The 15,287-nt window shown below is 41.9% G+C and overlaps 1 protein-coding gene across 3 annotated transcripts in view; it reads right to left on the bottom strand.

The window, feature by feature from the left end:
* Positions 1–236: 236 nt before the first annotated feature.
* Positions 237–15,287, bottom strand: part of LOC147178492 (vitamin D3 receptor A) — a 65,180-nt gene continuing 50,129 nt past the window's right edge. For 2 of the 3 annotated variants that reach the window (XM_086068319.1, XM_086068320.1), the window contains 6 exons: positions 11,909–12,093; positions 11,149–11,248; positions 10,270–10,447; positions 8,596–8,747; positions 8,207–8,323; positions 5,970–7,264 (listed from right to left, as the gene is read on the bottom strand). In XM_086068319.1, coding sequence (XP_085924445.1) covers positions 7,011–7,264; positions 8,207–8,323; positions 8,596–8,747; positions 10,270–10,447; positions 11,149–11,248; positions 11,909–12,093 — 986 coding nt within the window. In that variant the 3' untranslated portion in view covers positions 5,970–7,010. Of the gene's footprint in view, positions 4,798–5,969; positions 7,265–8,206; positions 8,324–8,595; positions 8,748–10,269; positions 10,448–11,148; positions 11,249–11,908; positions 12,094–15,287 lie in introns of those variants that run through there. The other variant, XR_015094058.1, reaches the window with a different exon arrangement.

The raw sequence follows: 15,287 nt of genomic DNA, 5'->3' as shown, positions 1-15,287 counted from the left end.
GTTTTTGGTATGTGGGAGGAGACCGGTGTACATACAGAAAACCCATTCAAACTCCACACAGGAAGACCGTAGCTGTGAGTCGAACCCAGAACCACAGAACTTCGAGGCAGATGGGCTAAGCACGTTTGACTCACTCACAAATGGTTAGAATACAGAATGCTAAAAATGTTGCTTTTTTTCTTCACACGACGGTCCTCTGAGAAGTAGTTCCAAAAAAGCCACACACACACACAATGGATGTTTTTGCATCATTATGTACAGCTGCTTTATTTGTGATTTGCTCCAAACATTATGAGATTTGTATTTATTTATTTTTTACTAGATACAATGCACATGTCATCAAAGTACAATGGATCTAATGCAGGGAAAAGAGCACAATAAAAGAAAGAAAACGCGAGCGACACGGCCATAGCAGATTTGCTGTCGAAGAGGGCGATGTAGTCATGGAGCCATCGACGATGATGGCCTGGCAACTGTGTGATGACTGATGACAGACAACGAGGAGCAATGAGGTCTAGCGGGTTTTACTGCATGGTGGTACTTATCTTGGGACGTGACTACATTACAACGGTACCGCTTGTATATTGAAAAGATCACAGTCTGCTGAGCTTAAGAAAATATATCAATCAAGACGTGATTGAATAAGTCGTCGATTTTCATCATTTGGCCTGCGTGATACAGGATTCCCGGTTAACTGTTGAACATGACAACGAGATTGGAGAAACAACCTCCCCCTAAATGAAGGTGAAGCGCTACAAAGACAGATCAAGATCATTCAAAGCCCTGATATTGTCCCAAAATAAGGCTGTGGGGTTGTAGGCACACCGAGGTACAACTGAGCTGAGCAATTATGTGCATCGGTTCAAAGAGTTTGACTTGAAAAAATGGACACGGAGCATTTATATCCACATCCAAAACATACAAGTGCATCATTGGCAAAAAACTGCTGGTGAGGGAGAAACAAGTGCACAGTGACGAGTGTGGCGGCGGCGGCGTCTGTCCGTCCGGGAGACTCAGCTTTTTGCCCCGTGGGCTTCGTTTGTACATGTGCATGAGTGTGACACTGTGTGTACAAGCAAGCAAGCCATCCGACTAGAACATTGAAAAGAGGTAGTGGAGAAAATCAGCCACCTGTCACAATACAGCCACTCCCTACATGGGGAAATACGTCAATCGTTAAAAAGCTTACAGCCTCATAAAATACATGCTAACGGATATACTGATTGAATCGGTCGGGTGCCTGATTTGTCTGGCTCGTCCTGTGTTATATGCCACGAAGGAGGCGGGACTTCCGACTTCCTGGTTTTCACACGTCAGCTTCGTTTCCGTTTCCTGTTTGCGACGTGTGGGCCGCGTCTCAGTGCTTGCGCTTCCGCCTTTGTGTCCAACGGCTGCGTGTTCCAGTCGACGGGTGCGAGTGTGTCTGTCTCAGTTGTCCGAAGCATTTCAGAGAGTTGAGACGCCCTGCACGCTCTCTCGCCAATGGGCGGGAGCGCGCAGGGAGGGGGTGGGCGAGTGTTGGAACGCGGCCATCAGTAGCGAGAAACAATGCTGACGTGTGAAACCCGGAAGTCGGAGGCATCTACCCCATTCGCTGACAGAATACAAGGTTTTCGGTGCAAGATGAGAGAGCAGCAAACAAATGTGAGTTGACATTTTTGAAAGACGGCAGTTTGGCGAGTTGGCTTGGAGTGGCAGGAACAAAACAAAAATAACAAGAAAAAAACTGTTTTTAAGTCTGGGTCCCAATGTCACAATCTTACAGAGTAGTTTGAAGAGCAAAAGTGGACAAAGAGACGCATGTATGTTGGTGCGACAGGCGCAGGTGGGAAGATGAGGAACCCATGCACTTGGGCTGGCATCCTTTACTTTTTACACTTTAGGATCACGCAGAAAAGACAAACAAAAATACCATGGGAAATCACAGAATTATGAGAATAAATATTACCCCGAAAACAAAAGTATTTTAAGTGAGAGTTGAGTCATTTTCTGCATATGTAGTATGTGTGCCTGCGTGTGTTTAATATCACATAAATAGTGTTAACATTAAGCATAATTATGAACATTTGTTTCAAGCATGTTTGCTGGTGTACATGATTAATATTTAGCGGCTGCGGGTCTCAGACTTTTCCTGGTTCCAATGATAATTTTGACATTCCCTCATTAAAGTCACTTTCAGTAAAATGATTCTGTTATTATTTTAGAACCTGTTGTTAAAAGAAATGATCACAATGATTGTAGCATTACAACTTAATTCTCTTAACACTACGAGTGAACTATTACAGCTTTGTGAAAATACAACTTTGCAAAATATTTATTCTAACAGTACAAGTAGTTTCGCAATATTACAACTTCATTCTTTGTGATTTTTTTTTCTCTCTCTTCACTTTTCCCCGTGTCAGTTGCACTAAACTACCGTTTACTTAAAAAAAAAAAAGTTTTTCATCCCAATTTGACGCCAGTTTTTCATAATCTGCTTCAGTTTTGTTTCCGCAAATATAAACTTCCAGTCTGAAATGAATCGTAAAATCAGGTCCGCTTTACACACTAAAAAAAGAATTCAACCAACTGAATCATGTATCGCATACATTTAACATTCACTTGATCTCAATAGGAGGCTCTTCATGACCTCGTCTGTACGCTGATGTGACGACTGACTTTACTGAAGATCTGTAAGCTTATCTATCTTGTGATATGTTGAGGTAAAAAAAAAAAAAAAAATCATCCAGCATTTGAAGATTTCAAACGGGGAAATATAATGACTGTACACGACAAACATATCCTTTCAGTAAGTGTTAAATTAAAAAGGGATCAAACAATCATGTTGCCACACAAACAAAGATATGAGACTGTATACTGAATGTCTATGTGCTGAATGGAGAGGTAGTATGTTTGGTTCATGCAGCGCTAAAGCTGAACTGCAGACACTGGACAAAAATGATGTTCCAGAAATAAGCGCAGAGCCAGAATACAAGAGTTGAGTAAAAAAAAAGAAAAAACTCCAAACATTGGGATCCACTCAGTCACACGCACACACACACACACACACACACACTGGCCGTCTTCTCCACAACAAGGCTCCGATAAAAAGAGTGCACATGCGTGCGATGAGTTGATGTTTGGTTCCCTTCAAGACTATTGACGTCAAAAGACATTTTGAAGCTGATTGAGGTATCTGTTTCCATGATGGAGAGCGGGTGAGGTTTTTGGATGGGTTCTTTCACACAATGACTTGGCTTTCTCTGGTCAGCTAAGTAGTTTTAAATCATGGTGCGATTCCCCTGGCGTGGCTCCTCTTGAATAAGAATGACTCCAAATAATTCACAAAATGTTGCTGATGTTAACGGTTGCCTTACAGGCTGCCACACATGACAATTTAGCAAGGGCAATTCAAGGGGTGTACAATGTCTAGCCCCAGGTGTTCTAAAAAAAAAAAAAAAAAAAAGTACCGTATTTTTCCGATCATAAGGCGTTCTCATACGCATATACTCACGACATAGCAAAAATACGAGTGTTAAAAATGTGGAAGTTAATTTTAATTCCCAAAGTGTAATTTGAACATTTTCAGAGTTAAATGGTGTCCAGAGTCGGTGTTACATCACGTAGAGTTATATTAACTCAACGGAGTGTTAGATGAACTCCACCTTCTAACTACACATCTCGAGTTTAAGGGACAATTTCAGCGGCATTTTCCTCCTTACTTATTATCACTGGGAAACACTGACCGACAAAAGGACTTGGCATAATATCGCCAAATCTATCAAATAAACCTATGGTACAATTACAATAAACTATTTCATATACAATGCTGCAGAAAGATAATGTGTCTATAACCCTATGAAAATGCTTGCTGGATGGACCCGTGCCTAATAATATGGTGCACCTAATACAGTACGCAAATTAGTAATAATTTTCCAATTTTACTTTTCTTAATGTGCTTCTTTCTTAGGCTTTTGTGTAATTTTTTTTTTTTTTTAAATTTTTAATTGAAATGAAAGAGACCAGAGAAAGTCAGTGTGAAAGAACCCCAAGTAAGGCTACTGAGGTGGAGCTGCTAACCTGGCTGGAGTTGGCGGGAGGTTCGACAGTTTGGGTTCGTCCAATCACCAAACACAGAAAAAACGTTAGCTGTCTCAACCAGCGAACCCTGAAAGTTGAGCCGTCTCCCTCCCTCGTCCGATCTGCATTCCTTTTTCAAGCAGGTGATGTTGATGTTTGCACATTAAGTCCAGTTTTCTAAAACTACAACATAAATTCTGAGAGCTGCAAAGTGAGGCAGAGAAGTGAGCAAAAGATATCATCACACTTTGGGATCACGAGACGACAAGTCGTCATCAGTCACTGCATATCCCGCCAGCCTGAGGCGACCCTTGCGTCAAAATTCCTGTACAAAGTCTGGTGGGGGTCCATCTAAAGGTTTAGCGGGGGTGAGATAAAAAAGGTCATTGGGGCATTGTTTGTTTTCACAGTTAAACGACAGTTCACGGCAGACGTTCCCATCAGCCCTTGGTGCACCAAAGAAGCAAAGCCGAGACGGCTGCTGGGTTAAAGCTGTGGTGAGTCATCCACTGCAGTAATGTTGGCTCCTGCAGAAGATGAGGCGGTACGGTGGTTGTTGCTTGATGAATGAAGAGGCACGCCCATGCTGCTTGCCATTGGCTAATGCTTGAGGCAGTGTGAGTTGACCATTATGCCACTGGGGCAGGATTTCATTCCTTCTGTTAAGGTTGTTGATATGGTGTTCAGTTTTGTACATATGCCGGTAGAAAAGCCAGAGAACTGCGCGGTTTCCCTGCCCTAAAAGCGAGGAATATGGTTACTCGGTTAAAAGCGAGTGAACATGGAAAAGGCTCCAATAGTCCTCCTTGCTAATCACTAATCCATTCAAACACAAGTCTTCAGCCAGCAAGCCAAGCGCAAGCTAGACAACGTGGATTAGCGCAACCCAGAAAGAACGTTCACCCAAATCCTAATACAATTTGAACAATGTCAAAAGCTTATCCATTGGCTTCCGAAAGAGAATGAAAATACTTTACAGCCGCAAGCTGGTGATGGATGGAGAAGACACCTTGTGGCGATCGCACACTGATCTGTCCATCATTTGTGTCATGCATAGAAATGTTAAGTGACGAGAGTTTGTTACATTCCACGAATGCCAAGATTTTGCAACAGTTTGGTTTGATAAGCTCCCCAAAATGCAGCACCTGGTTTTGTTTGCTTCAACGTGTCTGACGCGCTCACCGGAAGGGTCAACTCCATCCACCCACTTGAATAAAACAACACAAGGCTCCAGAACTCCTAATTGCATATAGTGCTTGTAACTCCAGAGCATTTCCAATTCTTTTAGTATTTTGCCAACATGAAATTCTAAATATGTACAGACCAGACTGAGCAAGTGGTATTTACAAAGTTTATCCACAAGGGGGAGCTCTAGGCCTGCTGAGGGGCTGTCAAGTGACATTATATCTTGTGATGGTAAAATGCTCCTTTTATCACTTGCAATGCTATTGAAAACATCAACACATTTAGAACCCAACATGACTTATTTTATATTGCTACCTTCAGCATTTGTCCTGAATCCAAATTAATTGGCACCTAAACTTAGGTGTGGGTCCAAGGTCCCCCACCCTCCAATTGGATGGGTGGAAATGTACTTTAGCTTTTGCCTCGCCTGTTATATTGAGCCAATTGATTTGTAGCTTACACTAACTGTTATCCGGTACGATTAGAAATCACAGTGATGCAGAGAGCTTCGAAAACGTCTTCTGATTGTAAGCTTACGCCTGACACGCATTATCAACACCATGTACACACTATCAGACAGAACTTTTTCCCTGAGGTAACAGCGAGCAACTATCTGCTGCTGTCTTAGCAGCCCAACTCAATGTGCTGGATAGCGGCTGTCCAACACATTGTCACGTCATATTTGTCAATCTACAAACTTCACAGCCCCCCCCCCCCCCAAAAAAAAACAAAGAAAAAACGGGAGAATCTGAGGCCTCAGCCAGGGCCTGAACTCACACCCCCTTGTGGTCCACCAAGATTTTTTTTAAACTGTACACACATCAACATAGAAGGACTACTCAGTGCATTTCTACTGTTAACGAGGACTCAACACACACTGAGAAGTCGCCTTCAAATCCGATACGGCAGGCTTTCCCAAACTGAGGGCCACACGGCAGTTTTGTCAGGGTAAAAAAAGAAAATGATTTTTTTATTGATCATCAAAAAGGCAAACTATCTGCAGCCTTTTTTTTTTTTTTTTTAAATCACATTTGTCTTCTGTATTTTTTTTCATCATTAGTTTACGTACATGTCGATGTCGTTTTGAACATTTGCGTCCGCCTGAAGAACCTAGCTGACAATGTTTGGGAAAGCCTGCATCGCATGATACATTACCAACATGCTTCCTCTGAAGCACCCAACCATCTTAAATACATATATATTTGTGTTTATCTATACATTTGAGCTTATACATTTCATTTATATAGCGTTATACATACGTACATTCCTGCAAATTTCCCTTTTGACTGGACAGCAAGGAATTCCAACTGTAGTGGGTCTGTCTCCAGGTTGCCATGCTTTTTGTTTTTCCGCTCCATCCCCGTCAATCCTGACAGGTTTTTTTCCTCTTCATCCGAGCACAGACACTCAGAGCTTGTTTGTAACCAGCAAGTGTTCGTTGTTTAGATACCTTGGCTTGTACAAACCTGTGTATTCCTCTCCAATTGGGCATGTGAACAGCGAGCACCGTGTTGATCCATCCAGCACATTTAGTCGACAAATGTTAAGGGGAACTGTGGCATTTAAGAAGTTAAGATGCTGCGGGCGGGTATCCACCGCATACGTGAATTCTGAGCTTGCATCTCAGAAGTCTTGCCGGCTGAGGTCTAGATGAGGAGTGTGGCACATGATGACGAATCTACGCTTGTCATTAGGGGTTCTCCAGCGGTGGTAGTGAGGGGAGGTGGGGGGCATAAAGGCGATGAGCGCGCCTTGGCTTGTCTCTGCTATGACACCTCACTGCCGAAAACCTCCAGCACCAGCGGGGTGAGCTGCATGCTGTGCTCGGGCTGGAAGGACAGCGAGCGATACTGCTTGGAGTGCTCCTCGTTCAGGCTGCGCAGGTCGGCCAGTTTCTGGATCATCTTGGCGTAGAGGAGGCGTCCGCCGGGGTGGTTGACTCGGATGTAGGCCTGAAGAGTCTCCGACATGTGGTCCTGGAGCTGCTCAATGCGGCCGTGGTCCTGCACCCCGGGACGATCTGCACATGAAGGAGGTGGAATGGAAAGGACATGCACATATTTTCATGAAGTCCATCAATCAAGTGCCTCTGCATGTTCGAGCCAAGAAACTCCATTTTGCCTCAATTGTCACGTAACGCTGCGACGCCGTTTCCATTGCGGACAATATTGTTGATCTTTTTTCCATTTTGATCAATATGACTTCAATATGCTCCTCAAACGAAGTCACTGATTCGCAAAACAGCTCCGCAAAGACAAAGACAAGCTTTCATTGTTAATGTTAAAATATTTTGCAGCAGATGTATTCAGCTAATTAAAATATAAACAAATAAATAAAGACGCTGTCTATCCATAATTATTCTGTGAAGGGAGTGCACATTTACAAGATTTTTTTCCTGTAAAATATAGTCAAAATATCGTTAGAGTTGAAAAAATATATATACAGTGTTTCCCACAGATTTGAAATCTACTTGGGTGGGTGGATCGCGGGGGGACGGGGGATTGCGGGGTGTTCTCAGTCCCGCTACTTGCGCTTCCTCTAACCTCATGATCCACAAGTGAGTGACGGCGAACTAATGTTATATGCAGTATATCTGGTCGCGACACGCTATTTATTGATTTTTTTAAATATATATATATTTTTATTATATTTTCTTGAAATCTACTTGGGTGGTGGCCAATTTACTTGGGTGGCCCGCCCAAGTATTAACATGGTACACAAATAGGTTTTTGTGAAGGAGCATTTTAACTATTTAGTCATTTGATAAATTTGGATTTTTCATTTGTTGGACGAGGACACGTTTTGTGTGTGTGTTTTTTTCCTGAAATAAATCATTGTTGCAAAAGAGCTCATCTGTGGTTAAAGCAGAGTGGTAACGCGTTGTCTTCAACAGGGTGATGTTGTGGGATATATTGATCCCCAATTGCTTGTCTAACACAAAGGAGGCTAAAACAAAAAGTACCCGGGGAGAGCAGGCAGATGGCCATGAGCAGGACGTGTTCCTCCTCATGTAGGTTGAGCTTCTTCAGGCCAACCTGGAACTTGACCAGTGGCTCCAGCAGCTCCAGAGTGTGACCCGCTACACAGGATGACATCAACGTCGGCATTACTACACAAAGCTCCAAGTGAGGAAACGCACTCAAATAGACACACTGTTTGTTATTTGGACAATCACACCAATTTCAACATTCCACATGGACCCATCTTGCTGCATCATCCCAAAAAATAACAGAGTATTTTATTGGAAGCCATGTCGGACTGATGTTGTTTGTTTGTTGGTGCGTACAACTGATGGTGCACACTACAAGTTAGTACGAGGAAAAATTAAAGAAAAAAAAGTCACAATACAACCTTTTGTGACATCATTAATGCAGTATTTGAAGTCCGGTCCTCCGCAGCTCCAGGACATGTCCTCCAGGTTGAACGACTGATTGGAGCGCAGCATGATGATTTCAATGGCACTCGACTTCAGCAGAGCAATCTGGTCTTCTGCCGTCAGTTCTCTTCAAAACATAGTCACATCCTCAGTAAGTACCATACGTGCTTCTGCCAAGGCTTAACAATTTGCTAAATCAATGAGTGAGCAACTGCAACTGAGATGTTGACATTTTAACCCCTTATCAAGTAGCTGTGTGCTGTCTACTCTTTTGTACTGTATCACACAAGCACTTAATTCAGTGTTATATATATACATATATAACAACATGGGACCTACCAAAAGAAAGATTAGCATAGATATTAGAAAGCAATTAGCATTGTAAAATAGCTAAGTTTCATCATTATTCACAAATCTGTTCAAAACTGTGGGTGAAACAGCCCTGGTTGATTTCTTATATTCTGCTGCCACCTGCTGGCCCTTTTTGTAACAACTACCATTGCTTCATGCATTCTCTTCAGTTCAGAGGCTGCCTAGAGCCTTCTGTATGCTCTAGCATTAAAATTAACTTTTGAGAACGAGTGGATGGAGGTGGGCGACACACAATAACATGAACAATGCAACGCATTCAGTCATTACTTAAGGTATCACATTTTAGCGCATGTAAGTTATGATGTCACATATGGTGTTATGATAATTGCTTCTTTAAAATGTGCACGATAAAAAGATTGCCGCTTTGGTCCTGTGTGTCGGTGGTAGTAGCGTCGAATGCTATGAGCGCTAGCAGCCTTCGCTCACATTACTAGTACTTCTTAAAAATGATTAAACTGTTTTTGCCATAGCTTATACATGGGCTTCATTTAATCCACTTTGCTTTAAAAACAACGCTACAAAAATTACGGCAGCCTCCATGTTGCTAATGGATACGTGCTACCACACATGCTCCCTTGGCTTGATCTGCTTTCAATTATTTTTCAATGTATGTTTGAAGTATTGTCCGACAAGTGAGGACACACACATTGCGTTATGTACACACACCCTTGACTCAACATGGATGCACAAATGTGTTGAAAATGTTGCCATTGAAATGCAATAAATCGATATAGAAGCATATTTTAGCTAAACTAAATACTATTAATCAAGCAATACATGTACAATTAATGAAACCTTCCCTTAATTTCTCGATTTCATCTTCATAGTACATGATTCAAATGTCAATGTAATATTTGTTCTTTTTTTGAAGGTGCTAATAGTTTGACGAATATATTCATGATGCAGTGCAACAAGGCCAAGCAGCGGGAACAAATCTCAATATGAAGTTGACTCGGTTCCATGTCTTTGTTTCAGTCATTGCAATGCACACAGTGTTTCATTCAGTCTATTTACAACACAGTGTATGCATTTCTCAAGCTCAGTCTGCAAAGGCCTTGTTTGTTAGGCAGAGATAATGCCTCTCCTTACATATGAGCAATAAATGAGTGTGCCGGCCTTCGAAACCTGCTGCCGCTTGGGGAATTTGACGTCATTTTTAATATGACTTGAACACATGGAAGTATCACAGAGGCCCCTATTTATTGAGCATTCCTTTTGCTGGTGAAAAATTGCGACCACCTAGTGCAGAAAAAGAATTCCTGTTGCATAATATGCACCTGAAGCCTGGGATCATCTTGGCAAACCCTATGACCTTCTGGATGCTGTAGGACACGAGGTCAGCCAGATGGGGCAACATGGAGAGCTTGGTGTCGTCCTCGCTCGAGTCTGGACTGCTCGCGCCGTCCTGGTACATCATTAACAGGTTGCTGAAGTTCATCTTGGTGTCCAGCGACTCTGAGGTGAGACAGGATTAAGAGGCCAGGCAGAATAAGGAGGTGATTAGAAGGAGGCATTTGAAACCAACACAAATCGCAAAAAGCAGGTCATAGGTGAAACGAGGTAAGGCAAAGGGAAATCACAGACTGGAACTGAGTGGTCTTCAGAGAACTTACCTGAAATCTGACACCAGACAAGACAGACGAAGATACATTTACCAGATGAATAATATATTGTAACTAAAGAGTTTTGACGCAAAATACATACAGTGCTATGAAAACGAATTTGCACTCTTCTCAAATTAGTTTCCTCACTTTAATGGTTGTCACATGATCAAACTAGGCATGGGCCTTTTACCGATTTCACAGTTTACAGTGGTTTTAAACGTCTACACTGGACATGACATGAAACTCCTTAAAGTTAACTGCCTCCAAGTTTGTGTTTGTTTTGTTTCCCTCCTTCTCAGCATCTAACAGAGGAGAAGGAGGGAGGGAGCAAGATGAAATAGATTTACAAGATGAGCCCGTAGGCACTGTGACGTCAATGTCAATTTAAAACAAGCAGGGGGCAGTACAGGACAAAATGGCAGATCCCTGTGAAGGGTTAAAAACAGGAGTAGTTTTCTGCTTAATTCTTAGTTCACAAAAGCAGTATTAATCAGAATATTGTGAAAAAAGTGTGTGTGTGTGGGGGGGGGGTGGGGGGTATACCAGACTCACCAGGCGAGTGATTGAAAGAGTCGGACGAAGCATCGGACAGAGAGTGAAGGGAGGCGGCTCTGCTGGCACTGCGTGTTACTGCACCTTCACGCACTGGAGGCTACATGCAAACACACACAAAGATAAATTAGGAAAAAACCCTTTCAGCAAATGCATTAAAATCCAAGCAATATCTTCTGTAAAGCGGAGCATGATTAGCACTTTAAAAATGAAGCAGCATGTACATATCTATTTAATCATTCACCATTGCACCAACTTTCCCACGTCAAAACATGGTGCAATTCTGTTTCCTGCAAACTCCAGCAAGAACAAAATAAAAAAATTGAGAAAAAAGGGGTTGAAAACTACAAGTGAAACTGCAAGTGAAAGTAACCTTGGGTGGTAGATGGCTGAAGGCTGTGCAAGAATAGAGCTATATACTGATGTTATATTCAGTGTGATTCATGTGACTATGACTCATACTTACTTTGAAGGCCAGATGCTCTTTCTCCATTGGCCACAACATTCCTTGAACTCCCCTATGTGCAATTTATTGAAGTGACTAGCTCAGAAGGACTTCATGTCTTTTTGTGATTTGTATTCATCTACAAATGTGCTTGCACCCTTTCACATTTAATTGAGCTCCCCCCAGTATTTAATTCCTCATTCTTCTTCAAATATAGGACTTGTAATACAGTAATGACACACATAGCGCATTTGATAACGTCTGACGTCAACATGGTGGCTTTAGTAACAGAACAACAGTTAGCAGAGGCCTCACCCTAAAGCGGGAGAAGTCCGAATAAGAAGCATCATAAGTCTTGTGGTGAGCCTCAACCAAAGAAGAGATGATCTGCGCCTGCTCTTCGTTGAGCCGAGGCCTTGACGCTTCCTTAGCCGCCTCCTCCTCCTTCCTTTTCAATATCATTTCCTTCTTCCTCTGGACCTCTTCATCAGTGAGGATGACTGCAAGGTAGGAACAAATATGCAGAACATTCAAAACGTATTTTAAACACTGTGGACAGACACCACATACTAAAATATTAGCATATTGAATAGACCCCGATCCAATTAGCTACCAGGCGTATCATCTACTGAAAGGAGACAAGTCTTGCTTTCAACAAAATGCCCAAAGCATCAATAATTTGACATTTCTGCTGAATATTTCTTGCCATTGTGTAATTGGTTCATTTGAGGGATGAATCTGTCTCATATGGTGGCCCTGAAGTGCACAACACGACAACAAAAATAAAATAAACACATGTGGAAAAAACAAAACAAACACACCAGCAAACGGAAAAAAACAACAGCAAATAAAAAAAAAAAAAGGAGGACAGTCCTCCCTTTCGTCCAATCCGCCATGAGTCTGATCTCCCAATCAGTCTGCTTTAATGGAGAAGTACAGAAATCGGAGAGAGGCGGAAATTCTAGGGATTTGTTCATCATTGCACCTCTACTGTTAGCTAAAGCTAATGTGCATCACATATATGTTCAGAAATAGGCAGATAATTAAGATTTAATTAGGTTTTTATTTATTTATTTATTTCATACTTCATGGGTGGGCGGACATTACAGACACCTATTAGTATACAAACATTAAAGTAAATTTTCCAAAATGTCCCCATTACGACAAAATGCCTACATTTACAACTTCAGCAAAATAAATGCGTAGTAGATGTAATTATCTCAGTTAATAAGTTCATACGGACATTAAATAATGAACGAGGCAGAACTCCTTTGACTTCTGTTGCTAACTAAAACAGCAGAACAGAAGCCCAAAAATTTGTCTCCCAGATGAATGATCGCAGAAGGTGCGTTGTAAACGACTTCTCTATGCAGTATTGCATCACCACTTAGTCATTCCTCCTTGGTCCTTGCCAAATTTTGTTTTAAACTTCTGTTTCACTTGTCATAAGTGAGATATACCAATATATACTGTACTTCTGTTATACCACTGCCTTTTTTCCCTCAGTTAATGTGACCTACAATTGAAAGAACACAGTTGGAATGTTTTTTACTCTTACATACACGTCAAAAGACTGTTAGAAATGTATGCTGGTGATGATGGGGTAACCTCCACCTATTTTCCTAGAACAGCCCTTTAGGTAGCAAACTAGTAGTGCTGAATTGGTTGGTGCCTGTCAAGCCATTATTCAGTGTTTCCCCAGGGAATGACACCTGCTCTGATGACAGAGAGAAATCCACAATGCTTCCATTTTGCTTCATGACGAAGCAAACACAATACATACATACACATCAACAAATCATGCTCATTATACTTCTGACAGCTTAGTGGCCTTACATTCTTTTAAATTACTGTAAGTAAAAAAAAAAATATTAAAAAAAGGACTAACGAATCGGTCTAAAAATAGCTTGAACCGGCCGATGGCCCGGTCAAAACGTTATAAATCGATTTTATGTTGCTGGTACAATTTTACATGGTGTGCGCTCCCCGTTTGCCACGTCGTCGTGACGAGGAGGGGAAAAAAACATGGCCATATGCAATTTGCATACAGCAATCCCACAATAAGCGAAGTGCGCATCTCGGCAGTGCGGTGCATTACGGGTAGGCCGGCTGGTAGCCTGCTACCAACTTGTCATTGAAAACTAATGGCGTCTAACGGGGGAAGCGCTCATTTGGACCGTTGGAAAGTTTGTTTTTTATTGAATCTATTTTAAACATGAATAGCACGACAGTTAAGCCTATTTAAGTGCTTATTATTTGAATGAATGTGTGCACTTTACTGGGAGTTGGACCGAGGACACAACACCGGGACGCGATCAAGAGACGGGTAGGAGCTTTCTTCACTGAATGGGGTCAATTGGGGCTAAAAGCAGATTCTTAAATGACTGTCACTCCATTAATTTGGTTACACGTACGTCCGCTAGCAAGCTTCGTGATGCTTCCGTCGGTTCCCTCGCTTTCAGGATATTGACAAAATATATGTGTTTAAAAAAAAATCTATTTTAGCCTCTTATACGTCCTTTTTGATCTCTCTTTTCTGTCTGGAAATTGGGAAGAGTGAACGGAGGTTTACAGGCGTACACTTCCGTCTTTTCGCGCTCTGCAATGGTGGGGTTTTTTTTTGCCGATAAACTCCATTAGGACAGTGAAAAAAAATGGCACCAAGTGCACCTGTTGTTTAAACAATGATTGCAAACTTTAAAGTGTGCAGTTACGCAAACACTTTCAGCACTCCATTCACCGGCATTCAAATGACAGCTTTGTTTGGTAGCAAAAAAAAAGAAGTTTTAACTTGTTTTTCACATATGCGCAAACGTAATGCACACTTCGCTTATCCTCGATGCGGTCAGTGGCTCACGTGATTGGTTACAGTTCATTCACAACATCGCTCCAAGCCAATGACGCATTGCTTCTATCTGCCGGCGGGGCATGCTACTGCGAGCAAGTATTAGCAAACAAGCCGTTCTGTCGCGACCTGAGGAGGGATGAAAACGGGAATATTGTGTCTGTTTGTGCTCCAAAACATGACTATATTGCCCCCGAGTCGCATAGAACAACTTTGAATTACCCCCTGGGCTCGCTCGAAAGTTGCGGGGGGAAAACGAAGGATGACAGGACGTCCAGGACGCAAACCCTTGTCAGATCTTAATGGCTTGGCAGCGTCCCCTGGCTTTGACACGACGAGGAATACACAAACTTTTTTTGAACTCAAGTGTGTAAAAGAAGGATAATCAGACGCTGTCACGAGCGGTAAGTCAGCCAAGATTGTGGAGGGATGACGAGCGTGAAGGAAGAACATCAACAGGCACGTGGTCATGAACTGTTTTGGAACCCGTTTAATTTGAGTTTCTTGTGTCGTTGAGTGCACATACTTCACCATATAAACTCAGCACTGATTTACGTAACATAATTGTCATTGATTTTCGTATTAATGGTATTACAGTTGCAACTGCATTTGTAATGCAGTAATCATGACAAAACGTTATTGTTATTATATGTATTATAATAAAATGGCAGGAAATATATAGTTGTGACTACCTGTATACAGACACAAAAATAAATAAAATAAAAATGTCACAGTACCACCATTTGGACCAGCATCATAATACAATAACATAGTGGAGCTGAGTGTTGAAGGTGAGATAGAAGATTTATTCCTAAAATAAACTAGTATTTAGTATTGGAGGCCACTTCA

Source organism: Leptonotus elevatus, chromosome 2, assembly GCF_054856555.1.
Source record: "Leptonotus elevatus isolate MCC_2025b chromosome 2, RoL_Lele_1.0, whole genome shotgun sequence".
In the NCBI taxonomy this organism is placed as follows: domain Eukaryota; kingdom Metazoa; phylum Chordata; class Actinopteri; order Syngnathiformes; family Syngnathidae; genus Leptonotus; species Leptonotus elevatus.
Note: the sequence above shows the minus strand (reverse complement) of the source record. Positions and strands in the feature narration are given on the sequence as shown.